This window comes from Elgaria multicarinata, chromosome 10, assembly GCF_023053635.1.
Source record: "Elgaria multicarinata webbii isolate HBS135686 ecotype San Diego chromosome 10, rElgMul1.1.pri, whole genome shotgun sequence".
Taxonomy (NCBI): domain Eukaryota; kingdom Metazoa; phylum Chordata; class Lepidosauria; order Squamata; family Anguidae; genus Elgaria; species Elgaria multicarinata.
In genome coordinates this window covers 18,746,182-18,760,850 of record NC_086180.1, presented here as the reverse complement: position 1 = coordinate 18,760,850, position 14,669 = coordinate 18,746,182, and the positions used below count along the sequence as shown (strand labels likewise).

The 14,669-nt window shown below is 40.1% G+C and overlaps 2 protein-coding genes across 3 annotated transcripts in view; both read right to left on the bottom strand.

Moving 5' to 3' along the window:
* Window positions 1-14,669, bottom strand: part of IBSP (integrin binding sialoprotein) — a 347,644-nt gene that overhangs the window by 158,122 nt on the left and 174,853 nt on the right. The gene's annotated exons all lie outside the window — the stretch shown is intronic.
* NUDT9 (nudix hydrolase 9) lies at window positions 825-13,692 on the bottom strand. 2 transcript variants are annotated; one of them, XM_063135704.1, is made up of 9 exons: window positions 13,627-13,692; window positions 10,973-11,157; window positions 9,304-9,540; window positions 7,668-7,763; window positions 7,035-7,121; window positions 6,304-6,415; window positions 5,313-5,459; window positions 3,889-3,973; window positions 825-1,862 (listed from the first exon to the last, which is right to left on the bottom strand). In XM_063135704.1, the coding sequence occupies exons 2-9, from the start codon at window positions 11,104-11,106 to the stop codon at window positions 1,669-1,671; spliced, it is 1,092 nt and encodes a 363-aa protein (XP_062991774.1). In that variant the 5' UTR covers window positions 11,107-11,157; window positions 13,627-13,692; the 3' UTR covers window positions 825-1,668. The 2 variants fall into 2 exon arrangements, with proteins under 2 accessions (XP_062991774.1, XP_062991775.1); XM_063135705.1 differs by lacking the exon at window positions 10,973-11,157 and having other exon boundaries at window positions 13,627-13,661.

Below are 14,669 nucleotides of genomic sequence, written 5' to 3'. Positions count from 1 at the left end.
TCCAAGAGATGGATACCATGGCACAAAGGCATTCCAACAATGACATAAAAGCAAAGTTGAACTTTAAGAGTGGACCAGGCAGTTTACAATCACTCGGGTGTTGGACTCAGGAACTTAGACAGATGTTTTAAATTGCCTGTGATTTTAAACAAATTAAGTGCTATGACTGGCGCCCTAAGAACAGCATATATAGTAGAATTTATGAAGGTCCTCTCAATATGGGGATGGCCATAAGCCTCCAAACTCAAAGGCTTACAGCTATCCAATGGAGAGTCAGTCTCCAAGCCCGCATTTCAGCTAGACAGGCTTTTTCACTTATCTAACTGAGGCGCTGGGGAGGAGGAAGGAAGGAGGCTGGAGAAGCCAGCCTCCTCAGTCCCTCCCACAGGAATGCCCTGGGGAATGCCTCCTTTACTTCCTCTCGGAGGTTGCATTTGTGACTTTGAAGAGGCAGCCAATGCAGTTTTCTCTGTGCCGGCTACGAGGGGGAAGGGAACTTGGATTTCTGGGCCCAAGGTCAGAGTGCTGTCTCTGACCTCAGATCCAGAAATCCAAACTATTCTATGCCCCCCTCTGATGCTTTCCAGGGGCCAAAGGATTGCTCTCCCCAGCAACCTGATCCTGCACATCAGAAAACTCTGAAGGATAATTAACAGTGAGAGAAGCTCTTATGAAAAAGAAGGAACCTGTCTTGGTGCATATGGAAAAGTACAAGAGCTCTTTGGATTCCACACTATATTTTTAAATCCATGGATTTAAATGATCTTATATTTTAAAATGCCAGTATAAGACAGTAAGCTGCAGGAGTGTTTTATACCAAGTTAATATTTTATACCAGTTTGTTACTTTTTGTTTCCTGATTATGTGCACCTTAGATTTTTATTCCAGTTATATCACAGTTTTCTTTCCTCATCTCCATAAAGAATAGAATCAGCATGGAAATAAGAATAGGGCTGTTTATTTCTGAAAAATGCCTTGCTGGGTGTGTATGATGAACATGAAATACATTCAGAATTCACAGTGCAATGCTGTACACATTTACTCAGAAATAAGCACCACTGTGTGCATAGGATTGCACCCTTAGTTGCTTCATTATCATGGGTTATGGCAATAAATATTAAGTATTGACATGCAAGGTTTATTTTCCTAAAAACTAATCAACATCAGCAAGTAAAAGAGAAGCGGAGCTTAATAACCACAGTACAGAAGTTACAATCCATTACCATTCAACAATTTGGCAATGAAAACAGAGGAAGAAGCTCGCAATTATGTAAAGGGAAAAAAACATTTTTAATCTCTGAGAATCATGGACACTTGTGTTTCTGTAATTTTTTGTCATCACAAATTGTAAAACGCCTGTCAACAACACTCCTGTTAGCAAACAAAAAATCACACCATTACAGATGTATTACTTCTCCATATGTAATGGATACACAAATTTATCTAATCCCTTGGAATGATTTCCTCATGAAAAGAAGAGGACATGATGTAGCCAATGCCGAACACTTTTAAGCCCCGTTGATTTCAGTGAAAAAGTTAAATCTCTCCCATTGAAATCAAGGGAATTTAGTAACTTCACTTTGGCTGCGGGTACTTTACAGCTTTAATTTATACATCAGCGGTGCTTCTTCAAGCAGCATTCCACTACTCTACTTCTGTTTGACATGTTCAGGCTTTAGTTAGGCTTTGATCATGGCAACTTAGGTCAGGATTTTCACTCCAGTGAGCTCTTCTCTTCTCTGCTACAAGCCTAACGAAGTCAACATGGTTGGCATACAGTTTCAGCTTTTCACTCATGTCAACCCATTTCACTTTCCCAGCATCATCTCCTGCTTCTAGGTGCAAATTGTCCATTGCCTCACCTGTAATGAGAGACATTATAGTAGTTTGATTTGTTGCCTCCTTTTTATTCCTCAACATGGCCCATTACTTCCTTCTCTACCACATCCCCCTTATGTCAGCTTCCTTTGCAAAGTACAGAGTTGAAAGAACTGAATGTTCTTCACTGAATACTCTTGTTATGGCAGGAATACTGATTGACAGCCTGCCTCAGCCCAACGAAGTGGCCTTAAAGTGCCTGCATTTCAAAACCGGTTTGCCTGCATTTTTAACGTTTGAGTTTCCAGGTGAAGAACTGTGATGTGCAGGTGGAGTACCTGGACTGTATGCTTGTTCACACAGGTGAGCAGTTCTTTTCACTGAATACTCTTGTTATTCTCATATATCTAGTAATTTATAATCTGACTGACAGCCTGCCTCACCTCAATAATGTGGTGTTAAAAACAAAAGAAAGGCAATAGCTTAGCTCAGTGGCAGAGCACATACTGTGTTTGCAAAAGGTCCCTTGTTCAATTCCTAGCATTTCCAGGTAAGGCTGGGAAAGGCCCATCTGAAACCCCAGTCACTGCAGGCCAGGTGGACAGAAAGTAGATCTCCGGATGTTCAGGACTTTAACTCCCAGAAGCCCTTGCTAGCATGGCTATTGGTCAGGAATGCTGGCATTTGAAGTCAAATCATCTGGAGATCTACTTTCTGCCCACTGTTTGTGTAGGCAAAAGTGAGCTAGATGGACACTAGAAGCATTCAAGAGGCAGCTGGACAACCATCTGTCAGGTATACTTTAGGATGGATTCCTGCATTGAGCAGGGGGTTGGACTCGATGGCCTAATAGAAATACTTTTGTAAGCCGCCGTGAGAGCCTTTTTTGGCTGAATGGCGGCATAAAAATACTTAAATAAATAAATAAATAAATAAATAATAGGCCCCTTCCAACTCTACTATTCTATGATTCTATGACAGATAGACTTTGGCTTAAATCCAGCGTCATGAAAGGACACTTCCACTTGCATGGTGGGACATCCCCCCCTGTCTCACGTGCAGCTCCCTGCATACCTCCAATTTTGCTCTGGATGGTCCCGCAATCCTTCAAAGCAGATTTTGAGGGTGTGCAGAGGACTGCAGGAGAGAGGGAAACTGCTCCACCAGCACTTCCCTGTTCTGCTGGCACAATGACAACATTGGATTCAAGCCATCTTTTGTGCAATGGCACCTGTGTGCTATCACAAACACCATTGCCGAGACAGCAGAAAATATTTAATTTAGTGTGTGGTAGGCTTTTATAATTTCAAGCGTAACAACATATAAATAAATGTAACAATTTAGGGGGCGAAATCTTCATCAAATTTAATTTTCCATCACTTCCCAATTTCCAATAATCAAGAATGTATAAAATGGACAGACGCTGAGAAAATAATCCTCTCTCCACCCCCACCATTTAATTATTTAACACAGCCTTCTCCAATCTGGTGCCCTCCAGATGTTTTGGATTACAATTCCCAGGATTTTTAATCACTGGCCATCTTTGCTGGGGTTGATGGGAGTAGATTTCCAAAATACTTGTAGGGCACCAGGCTGCAGCACACCAGGTTGGGAAATGCTGTTCTAACAGCAAGATAAGAACATACGAAGACCTGTGCTAGATCAGACGAAGGTCATAGAATCATAAAATAGCTGAGTTGGAAGGGGCCTACAAGGCCATCGAGTCCAACCCCCACTCAATGCAGGAATCCACCCTAAAGCATCCCTGACAGATGGTTGTCCAGCTGCATCTTGAATGACTCTAGTATGGGAGAGCCCACAACCCCCCTAGGTAACTGATTCCATTGTCGTACTGCTCTAACAGTCAGGAAGTCCATCTAGTCCAGCATTCTGTTCACAGATTGGCCATCTGTGCAACAGCACAGTCCCACCCATGTTCCCCAGCAACTGGGGTACATGGGAATACTCCCGGATACTGGAGGTAGCATAGGACTGGTAGCTTTCTGATAGCCTTCTCCTCCTACAATGTGGGATCTACCTTTACACAAGGAAGATAGCACCAATACTCACCAGATTCATCATGATAGTTTACTGCTTCTGTCTCCATCCAAGCATTGTCTGTATTACGAGGATCATCCACATATCCCTTATATACCTGGAAAGCCAAGGTATACCGTAATGAGGGTTATGACTTACTCTTAGGGCTGTCTCATTGAAAAAAATCTTTGGCAACTACTCATGTGAGTTTTAGTTAATCAATTAAAGCAATAATAGAAATGTAAGAAATAAATAAATAAAATATCGAAATATTTTTGCATATATGTGCAAAAATGCAGCAGCTCGGCTGTTTATTACATTTATATCATGCCTTTTTTCCTCCAAGGAACCCAAGGTGGCATACATAATCCTCCTCCCCTCCATGTTATCCTCACAACAACAACCCTGTGAGGTAGGTTGGGCTGAGAGTCTGTGACTGGCCCAAAGTCACCCAAATGGGTTTCCATGGCCAAGTGGGGACTAGAACCCGGATCTCCCGACTCCCAGTCCAACACCTTAGCCACTACACCACACTGGCTGTTGTCAGGAGCTGTCTCTTTTCAGCATATAACTCCTTTGCTGAGGGACTGCACTGGTTGTTTATTAGCTACCGGGCCAGGTTTAAGGTTCTGGTACTAGTGTACAAAGCCCTAAACAACTTGGGACCAGGATACCTGAGAGGGTGCCTTGTCCCTTACCAGCCTGCCTGGTCATCTGAGGGCATCATGTTCCTGGTGGTTCCACATGGACCTCTGGCACAATTTGAATCCACCATGAGAAGAGCCTTTAGCGTAGTGGCCCCTTCTCTGTGGAACTCCCTGCCCCTGGAGGTCAGGCAGGCGCCAACATCAGGCTCCTTCCAGTACCTCCTGGAAACAATTCTGTTTTGAGAAGCCTTCCTCAACTAACTAGCCACTGTTTTTGTTTCCTTTGTTTTAAATTGAACTATTTTAATTTGCTTTTTTAACCTTCTTTCTTTTTTACTGTTTAAACCTATGTTCACCGCTTTGGAATTTGTTCTAGATATTGAGTGGTTATATAAATATTGTAAATAAAAAATAATAATAATAAATATGTATTTGCATATAAGAAAAAGCAATAGGTTTTTTTAAAAAAAAAAATCTTGTTTTTTAGGTAATACATACTCGAGTAACACCAGGCATCGTCTAAAAAAGGCATACCTCCTTTTTCCCCACACATGAAGAATGTTTCTTAAGATGCTGCTTGCCGTTTGTCATTGTTAAAAGTACTTCATTTAACAAGTATTCAACATCACTTCTATTAAATTGAAGAAAAATGTAAGATCTGCTTAGGGTAGGCATCTTGTTTTAGTCTGTCAGCCTAATTACTGAGAAGCAATTGCTGCTCCCTACCTATTTGAAAAGAGTTTAATTGACTTTTACATGTAATATTTAACAAGCTAACCAAATGGTTATGGGCAAAGAGAGGTCACTCACCACAAAGTGGTCCTGATTGAAAAGCCTATTTAGTTGTTTCTCCATCTCTTCCTTCTCGGCCCCAGTTTTCTGTAAGGAGTTCAAGGCCTCCTCACTAAATTCCCGTTTTAGCGCAGCAGATAACTTCTCCCCTGGGTCTACCATTCCCTAAAAAAGAAGATTGACACCTATTACATATCCATTCAGAGAATATGTAACATAAGTTACCTTATGTTTTCCCACAGAATAGCAGTTTAGCAGAAGAGAGCAATTATCATTGGAAGAACAGCATGGGACGGGGGAGTTAACAACTCCCCCTTAGCAGATGCTATTAAAACTTTACCAATGACAGCATTTGAAATGTGGCATTGGAAGAGAGTTTTGTGGATACAGTGGACTGCGAAAAAGACAAATAAGTGGGTTCCAGAACAAATTAAGCCAGAACTCTCACTAGAAGAAACCGAGACTATCATACTTTGGACATATAATGAGAAGAAACAGCTCGTTAGAAAAGACAATAATGTTAGGAAAAGCAGAAGGTAGAAGGAAAAGAGGAAGACCAAACAAGAGATGGATTGACTACATAAAGGAAGATATGGATATGAATTTACAAGATCTGAATGGGGTGGTTTACAACAAATGTGACTGGAGGTCACTGATTCACAGGGTTGCCTTATGCCGAAGTCGCCTTGAAGGCACATTACGACTACTACCTATGACAGATCTCCCAATGTCATTTTTGTGAACCGCCCAGAGAGCTTTGGCTATTGGGCGGTATAGAAATGTAATAAATTAATAAATAAATAAATAAATAAATAAATATCTGTTGCCCCCCCTACTCACAACTTAATATGCCATTTAAGAATTAACAGCCTGCTGCAGTATTTTATGTTACTTTCTCTTGATACAGATTTCAATCATCTTTCAAATGCTTAGCAGGACACAAACACACACTTTGGAAGTACAGCACATTTTTTTCTTAAACCAATTATGTCAGTGTTCCTCTTCTCACCCCTGGGATGGCCCATTCCCCACAGTCTTTCCTTTTGATCGCAATGAACTGCAAGATGTTTATGCCGGATACTGGGTGAGCTACTTTATTGCCACTGCTATCTCTCTTCCATCTGCAAGGAGTAACAGAGAGAGAGAGAGAAAAGATGATTCCGTAGTTTCGCCCAAAATGTTCAGGAAATACAATCCTTAAATTAGGAGGAAGTAATATGTGATAAGGTGCACCACCTGCACAGTACAATTGATAGTCAGATGTAACACCATACCATGGCTATTATTTCCAAACCACGGTTTTCCATGGTAACTGCATGATTTAATGCTAAACTGAAAGTGAAGGAGGCAATGACAGCACATGAATAAAGGAGTGGGGAGGGAATATATGAGCACAGGGCTCAATTCACTATAGTTTGAAGGCACATAACTATACAAAACTATAGTTTGGCACTATGTCTGAACCAACCCAGAGTACTGGGTTTGAAATGAATGTGGAAAACCTTGAGTCTGATCAAAAAAGAAGTAGCTTAGGAGGCTCAGGCAATGTAATATAACTGTTGCTTCCAGATTTGTTTAAAAAGTTATTTTGAGGTAGGGTTGGCAACACATCATGATGACAAGATCAGTTTTCTGTTTTAAAAAAATATCCCACATACTAAACACCAAACATTCAAGCTTGAATGTACAGTTATATTTTTCCACTCTGCTAACTACATCTTTTGGCATGTTGTTACTTACCTAGTTATAAGAGGGTCTGCAGCATGATTTGGACCCCAGCGCCCAAGCAGACCTCGGCCCACTATTCCAGTTCTGCCTACAGGGTTCCTGAAAAATAACAGAGTGCGGATGAAAGCCTGGCTGGGATCCAAAGATGCACACAACTAAAGCTCCGTATGCCCAAAGAAGCTTTTGGGGAACTATTTTTGTAACTGAGAAGTTTTTTTTTCCCAAAAGCAGCACACAATAACTTCAACATTAAATCTAAACTAGTTTGTGTGAATGAGCCATTACAGATTGGACATCACATATCAGGTCATCTTACTTCAAACAATCAACACATTCAGCCACAAACTGGATGTTGAGAAATCAAGCCACATTGCCTGCATGTGCAAACCAAGCCTAACCTAAAATGTATTTATTTATTTATTTATTTATTGCATTTCTATAGCACTCAATAGCCGAAGGCTGTGTAATATAGATACTGATGACATGACATGACTTTATTCACAATGTAGTAATGAAATATCCAATTTCACGCTGAAATATGTTAGACCATCCAGTGGGGTGAGGGGTATTAGCTGCAGCTAACCAGTCCTCCTTTTGCAGGGAAAATGAATATACCACACACAAGAAGGTAAGTATCTGAAATACCTCGGCCTTCCGTTTTCCACCTCATATAAACCATTCTGGCTCTTCCTCTCCACTTGCCCATCCTTCTCATTGAAATGTGGTGTAAAGTTTTTGGCCCTTTTCAAGAAAGAAAAAATATACTTAAATAGATGATAAAAACATCTCACGGCAATTACCAAAATCCCAGTCCCAAATGTATTTTGTTCCAATGGAACGTGCTTCCAAGTAAACATGTTTACGACTTGTGCTGTTGGTTTCCATGCCCTGGCATGAATTTGTGTGCCATCTCTTAGGCAAAGTTTGCATGGTGTGCAGGTGGAGTACCTGGACTGTATCTTGGTTTTGGGAAATCTCTCTAGAGGGGAAGAGGATTGGCGGTGGTGTCTTAGATTGTTATGGTATGCATTACACATTTGGTGAGGTTTTTATGTATTTCTGGCATCTGTATGTATGCATGAGGTTTGCCCTATGAACTCTGCACTGACATATGTTTTGTGCTTTCAGTTAAAGCTCTTTTCTTTTAGCATAAAAAGGAAAGAAAAAGAAAGCTGCATATAAAGCCTAGCAGCCTTCTCATTAGCAAATACTTTTGCAATGATTTAGCAAATCATGAGGAGCTGCATCTCCTGTTAAACGTTTTGCCATTTATTCACTTGAGCTCCTCAGAAGTGCATGCATTTCAAAACTGGTTTGCCTACATTTTTAACGTTAATGTTAAAATGGGCAACGATTTGTAATATGCAGTTGGAGTACCTGGACTGTATGTTATAGCTCAGTGGCAGAGCACATATTTTGCTTGCAGAAGGTCCCTTGTTCAATTCCTGATTATTATTATTATTATTATTATTATTATTATTATTATTATTATTTACATTTGTATACCACCCATAGCCGAAGCTCTCTGGGCAGTTTACATAGGATAAAAACATTTTAAAACAATATACAAAATTTTAAATATTTCCAGGTAAGCCTGGGAAAGACCCATCTGAAATACCGGAGAGCCACTGCCAGTCACTATAGACCAGTGGTGGACAGAAGGTAGATCTCCAGACGTTTGGGACTTCAACTCCCAGAAGCCACTGCCAGTATGGCCAATGGTTAGGAATGCTGGGAGTCGAAGTAAAAAATCATCTGGAGATCTACTTTCTGCTCACCAGTCATGTAGGCGATAGCAAGCTAGATGGACAAATGACCTAACTCAGTTTAAGATTTTGCCAAAGGTATTTGGCTGAAGATACCTGTTGAAAGAATTTTTATTTAAACAAGCCTTCCCTGATTGAACAGCCATAGTTATTAGTTTTATTGACATAATCAGATCTTAAATATTTTAATTCTGTATTTTGATTTTTCTTTCTTTCATTTATTGTTCACCACTTGTGAATCTTGTTAGATACAGAACAGTATATAAATCTTGTAAATAAAGAAAATACATAATCATGGAAGTTTTACTATCCTGAACAGTATTCCTCTAATATTTTGACCATTCCAACATCGAACAAGTACACATATCAAAATAAGAGTGCTGCTTACCACTGGGGAAGAGAAAACCTATTGTTTCTCATGTTCACACAACATCCCACCACTTTAATCAAATAAAAGGGGGTAGTCATCATCAAAAACTCTCACTTCATCCCATTGGTTGGCCAATAATGCTCACCCAATCTCTGGATCTGCCCACTTAGGTCCTGCCAAAACAGAGCGCGCTGTATATTCCACAGGGCTATAGTCCTCCCAGTCAATTAACCAGTCCACTTTATCATTGGGTACTTTGCTGCGCTCGATCCTGGATCCTGGATACGGGGAGGTCCTAGCTTTGTTGTGTACATTTTCTTTGGGATCTTTACAATGTGACATTTTAGCAGCGTCACTGTGGAACCAATGTTCTGAAGATGGGCTGTAGGAAAACAGAAGCAGTAACACGTGCAAAGGAAAATGTAAGCACGATGAAAAATTGTACTTTATAGAGCGATATGCATGGTTGGGGAAATGGTTGACTGGTCATGTAATACATACATACTTTACTGCAAACAAATACTATCAATTATCTCAGCAATCCAAGAAAATACCACCTTTTGTGTAATTTCAACAATAAGTGACCAGCTTTTTAAAATGTGGATAAAGGTGGTGTGGGGGGAGAGAGCTCCCTGGCAAGGTGGGAAGTTCCTCATTACCTGAGTTCTTGACCTACCAACCAAGCTGTCGTTTCATCACACTGTACCAGTTGAACTGTGCGCTTTTCTAAATCTTGCTCATTTTGGAGGGGGTGGGAGAGTGGATGTGACACCCTAGCAAATGACTAGCCATTTGCAAGAAGGGCCATAGCCATAGTGCTCCTCCACTCCTAGTATTTCTCCTTGAATTATCAGTTTTCTTTTCTTTTATAAAGCGTAAGTCTCTAGTCCGTTTACAAAAGGGGCTAAGGAAAAACGTTCAAACAATATCATTTCTTCTAATACTGAACTCAGGTGGTGAGTACTGATAGGATTTGCAGCCTAGGAATCATAGAATCATAGAATAGCAGAGTTGGAAGGGGCCTACAAGGCCATCGAGTCCAACCCCCTGCTCAATGCAGGAATCCACCCTAAAGCATCCCTGACAGATGGTTGTCCAGCTGCCTCTTGAATGCCTCTAGTGCAGGAGAGCCCACTGTTGGATCCTGGAATGGATCCTGGTTATGTTTCCAGGGATTTACTAATTGCTGAGGAGCTGGAGGAATCAGAAGACTCAGCAGAAAACTTAAAGGTCAATGTTGCACCTGGACATTGATGTCATGATTGAATAATTGGTGACTTGATTGTTTCAATTAAGGGATTGCAAGCAGTTGCATCATTGTACAGTTAGCCTATAAAAGGATTGTATTCCCATGTACATGTATCAGAAATGATCACTGTATCAGAGCTGTATTGACTGACCGTATGTAAGTATTTGTGAATGCCATAACTAAATTATATTTTTATATGCCAGTAAAGGTTTCTTTAAACCTACTGAAAGTCTCAGTCTTAATCTGTGTCTGTGCTGAGTTTGCTGGAAACCGCTGCAAAACTCTGTTATAAGGTTATTGGCCAGAAGCCCAGTCTGGCAATAACTAAAATAAGGTTGTAAATATTAGACCATCATATTCCAATACCCACAACCTCCCCAGGTAACTGATTCATAGAATCATAGAATAGAAGGACCACTAAGAAACAAGAGGGAGGTATCTGAATTCCCCACCCATTTAGAACACATCACAACAAAGTGTTGGGCTACATCAACATCCTAGACTTCAACTGATCTGTGTATAATACACAGACACAAAGAGTAATATTAGACCATAGAATAAATACCTGTATGCAATATTCCTGACTGCTTGGAATATTGGGTAGAAATAGTGGCAGTAAGAAGACTTAGTAGTAGCTGCAGATAGTGTTACAGTAAGAGACACCACAGTAACAGTCCGGGCTAAGAAACCCTTTGCCATCCCATGCAGTCAGCTCACAAGGAAGTGGGCCTCCCCAGAGAGAAATGCAACCTAGTCAGAAGACAAAACAATAAATGTCTGAGTGTGACATGTGTTGCTTTCTCTTCTTCATTTTCCTACAAGCCAAGGCGATAGTCACTTCACAATTTAAATTATCAAATTGTTCAATGGAAGCTGTACAATTCAATATATCAAGGGCTGGATTTTTTCTCCCCTAAAGTAAATGTGTTGCAATTTTTACATAACCATTAAATTGTGTTGATATAGCTAGACGAAACCCCTGCACTTACATTTGTGGGGATACTCTGTAACAATGTGGACTTGATTAAACCTTGGTATTTTCACAAAGGGTGATCAAGTAGAGGTGGACAAAAGATCCTGTACTTTTAATAGTTATGTATAAGATATTTCAACCGGTTAACTTTTCTTGTGGCTACATGAAAAATAAATTCAGCTAAAATAGCCTCCTCTGTACAACTGTTAAGGGTACAGGTGCCCTGTCATCCTTTGCAGGTGGTCAACCCATTTTTCACATTTTTATTTCACACTGCACATTTCAATGGACTAGAAGTGAATATGGTTAATTATTAGCTAATATTGCTTACTGAAAAATCATGTTAAGAAAGTAGAAGCCTATACTGAAGCTAGAGATCTTAAAATTACAGTGATTGCAGGCAAAACATCTGAACAGGAATAGCAGTTACGTTTTTGTTCATTTACAGCTCATAAGTTGCAGTATACACCCATTATTCAATATAATATTTAATTACATTATCTAGAAACCCTCACTTTCCAAGGTAATATTAACCCTATATAGAAAAACCCTTCATTACAGTCATTAAAACCGGATTTAAATACAAACGCATACTGTGAAGGGGGGAAAAGCAAAATTGTTACACACCCTGGATAGACGGAATCAATATGATATGGTGGTATATGGGCTCACAACACAGAAGAAAGTCCCACTGAATTAAATGGAAATATGGAGTGTGGGTGTAATTTACTTGGGAATAAATTCATTGAAATCAGTGGGAATTACTTCTAAGTAAACATACACGATTTATACTAAGAGTTACACTTATATTTCCCAACTGTACCATTCCACCTATATTATTGAGCACTCAGAGGAAAAATTGTTTTTTTTATTTATTTTTAAAAAGTAAAAAATGCTTCTATGATTTAAGTTTATTTACGCATAAACAAGAGTGCAGCTTTATCCATGCTATATGCCTCAGTTATCACCACAATCAAGTAAGTATGTCCAACTTAATTTTTGTGAACTTATTATTATTATTATTATTATTATTATTAATTTATATAGCACCATGAACTGCCCAGAGAGCTCCAGCTATTGGGCGGTATAGAGATGTAATAAATAAATAGGCTGACCATATGAAAAGAAGGACAGGGCTCCTGTATCTTTAACAATTGTATAGAAAAGGGAATTTATTATTATTATTATTATTATTATTTATTTATATAGCACCATCAATGTACATGGTGCTGTACAGAGTAAAACAGTAAATAGCAAGACTCTGCCGCATAGGCTTACAATCTAATAAAATAATAGTAAAACAATAAGGAGGGGAAGAGAATGCCAACAGGTACAGGGAAGGGTAAGCAGGCACAGGGTAGGGAAAAACTAACAGTAGAAAGTAACAGTAGAAGTCTGCACAACATCAAGTTTTAAAAGCTTTAGGAAAAAGAAAAGTTTTTAGTTGAGCTTTAAAAGCTGTGGTTGAACTTGTAGTTAAATTCCCTCTTCATCGCAGTAGTTAAAGCTGCAGGTGCCCTGCCCTCTTTTAAATCTGGTCATTCTAGTACAGCTCCTGCAGCTTTAACTGTTGTGATGAAGAGGGAATTTCACCAGGTTCTCCATATATACAAATGACACCTGGTGAAATTCCCTTTTCTATGCAACTGTTAAAGATACAGGAGCCCTGTCCTCCTTTTCATATGGTCACCCTAAATAAATAAATGAATTACGATTGACCCAGGTTCAAATCCCCCCTCAGTCATGAAGTTCACTGGGCAACCTTGGGCCAGTCACTACCTCTCCCTCCCAGGTACCTCACAGGGTTGTTGTGCGGTAAAAGTTGGAGGAGGGGGGAAAAACACCTTTTCCTCTCATCGTAAAAGAAAGGGGTAATATGTGATAAACTGGAAGATAAATGATAAAACTATAAATACAAATATTATAGACAGAAATATAAAAAGACCACAAACACACACATTATACAATGAGGCTAAAATCCAACATAAGCCCTACTTAAGAGTAGATCCATTGAAATGAATGGGAGCTCATGACTAATTTAACTCACGTTCATTTCAATGAATCTACTCTAAAGTAAGACTCACGTTGGATTTTACCCGAGGAGTTTATATATAATTAATACGTCATAGCTTTATACGTTTTATAATAATTTTATATCTATGGAAAAGCACTGAGGCAACTGGGAAGGGGGAACTCGGTGCCCTATTGCGCTCCCACCGCCGCTCCCTCATTTTCTCCTCACCCACCTCGTTAAATCTCCTTCCTCAGCTTTCCACAACCACCGGAGTTACCTCACCCCCGCCCAAACAAATCTCTGGCCGCGATTGGCTACGACAGAAGGTTCCGCCCTTTCCCAATGGCTACTTCCTCGCACTCATCCCGCCCCCTTCGAAAACGACAGTAGCAGTGGCTAGTCGCGTATCAGCTCCTTTGCTCCGCCCACCCTGAGCCATACGACCGCGCCCATCGCAACTGCCGCATCGCACCTTAGTTTCCTCAGAGTACGCCAGCCGTATTGTGATTGGACATCAGTCGTCCATGTAATGTCTAGACCTGTGACGTCATGAACCTTTCAAACCTACTCGCCTACGGCTTTGTACAACCATAGAGATATAAAGGTTTAGAGTCACGCAACATCAGAGCATTTATGGACAATTCCGACTTAACGTTATTGAAATGCTTCTATATCTATTCTAGCTTCCAGTGCAGATAGGCTATTACAGTTCTCAGCTACAAAGTATAAAGGGTCTCACCATAGAGATGCCACTCAGATCATGTAGAGAATCAGGTACAACGTGGCCGCTGGTTTATCGAAAATCCAGGTTTTGTGTCACTCTTCACTTTATATCTCTAGGTTTCCTGCTCACAGAGGATAAGGCAGAGATAGAAAATAAAAGAGTAGCCTATCGGGATGAAAAAAGCTCATGCAAATCATGGTAGAAATCCAGGAGGTTTGCTCAGGCAGGTGACTGGGCAGCAGTAGGGTGTCCACTCAGAATCGAAACAGTAGCAACGCATTTAACATTTCATATTTTTTTTCTAACCCAGGTCTTCTTTCCGAGGGGGGAGGTATTCTTACTGCATTTTTTAAAAAAACAAACAAACCCATAAACAATTGCTCTGCAAGAGGCAATTCAAATGAGAAAATTAACAATATTAATGATATCTTAGATAATAAATACATCAACTGCTTTCTTTGCACCCACAGAAGTAGCGTTGGGAGGCAGCAGTCCTATGTATAGCATTGCGCTGTTGGTGTGCTTTGCAACAAAAACAAACCTTTTATTAT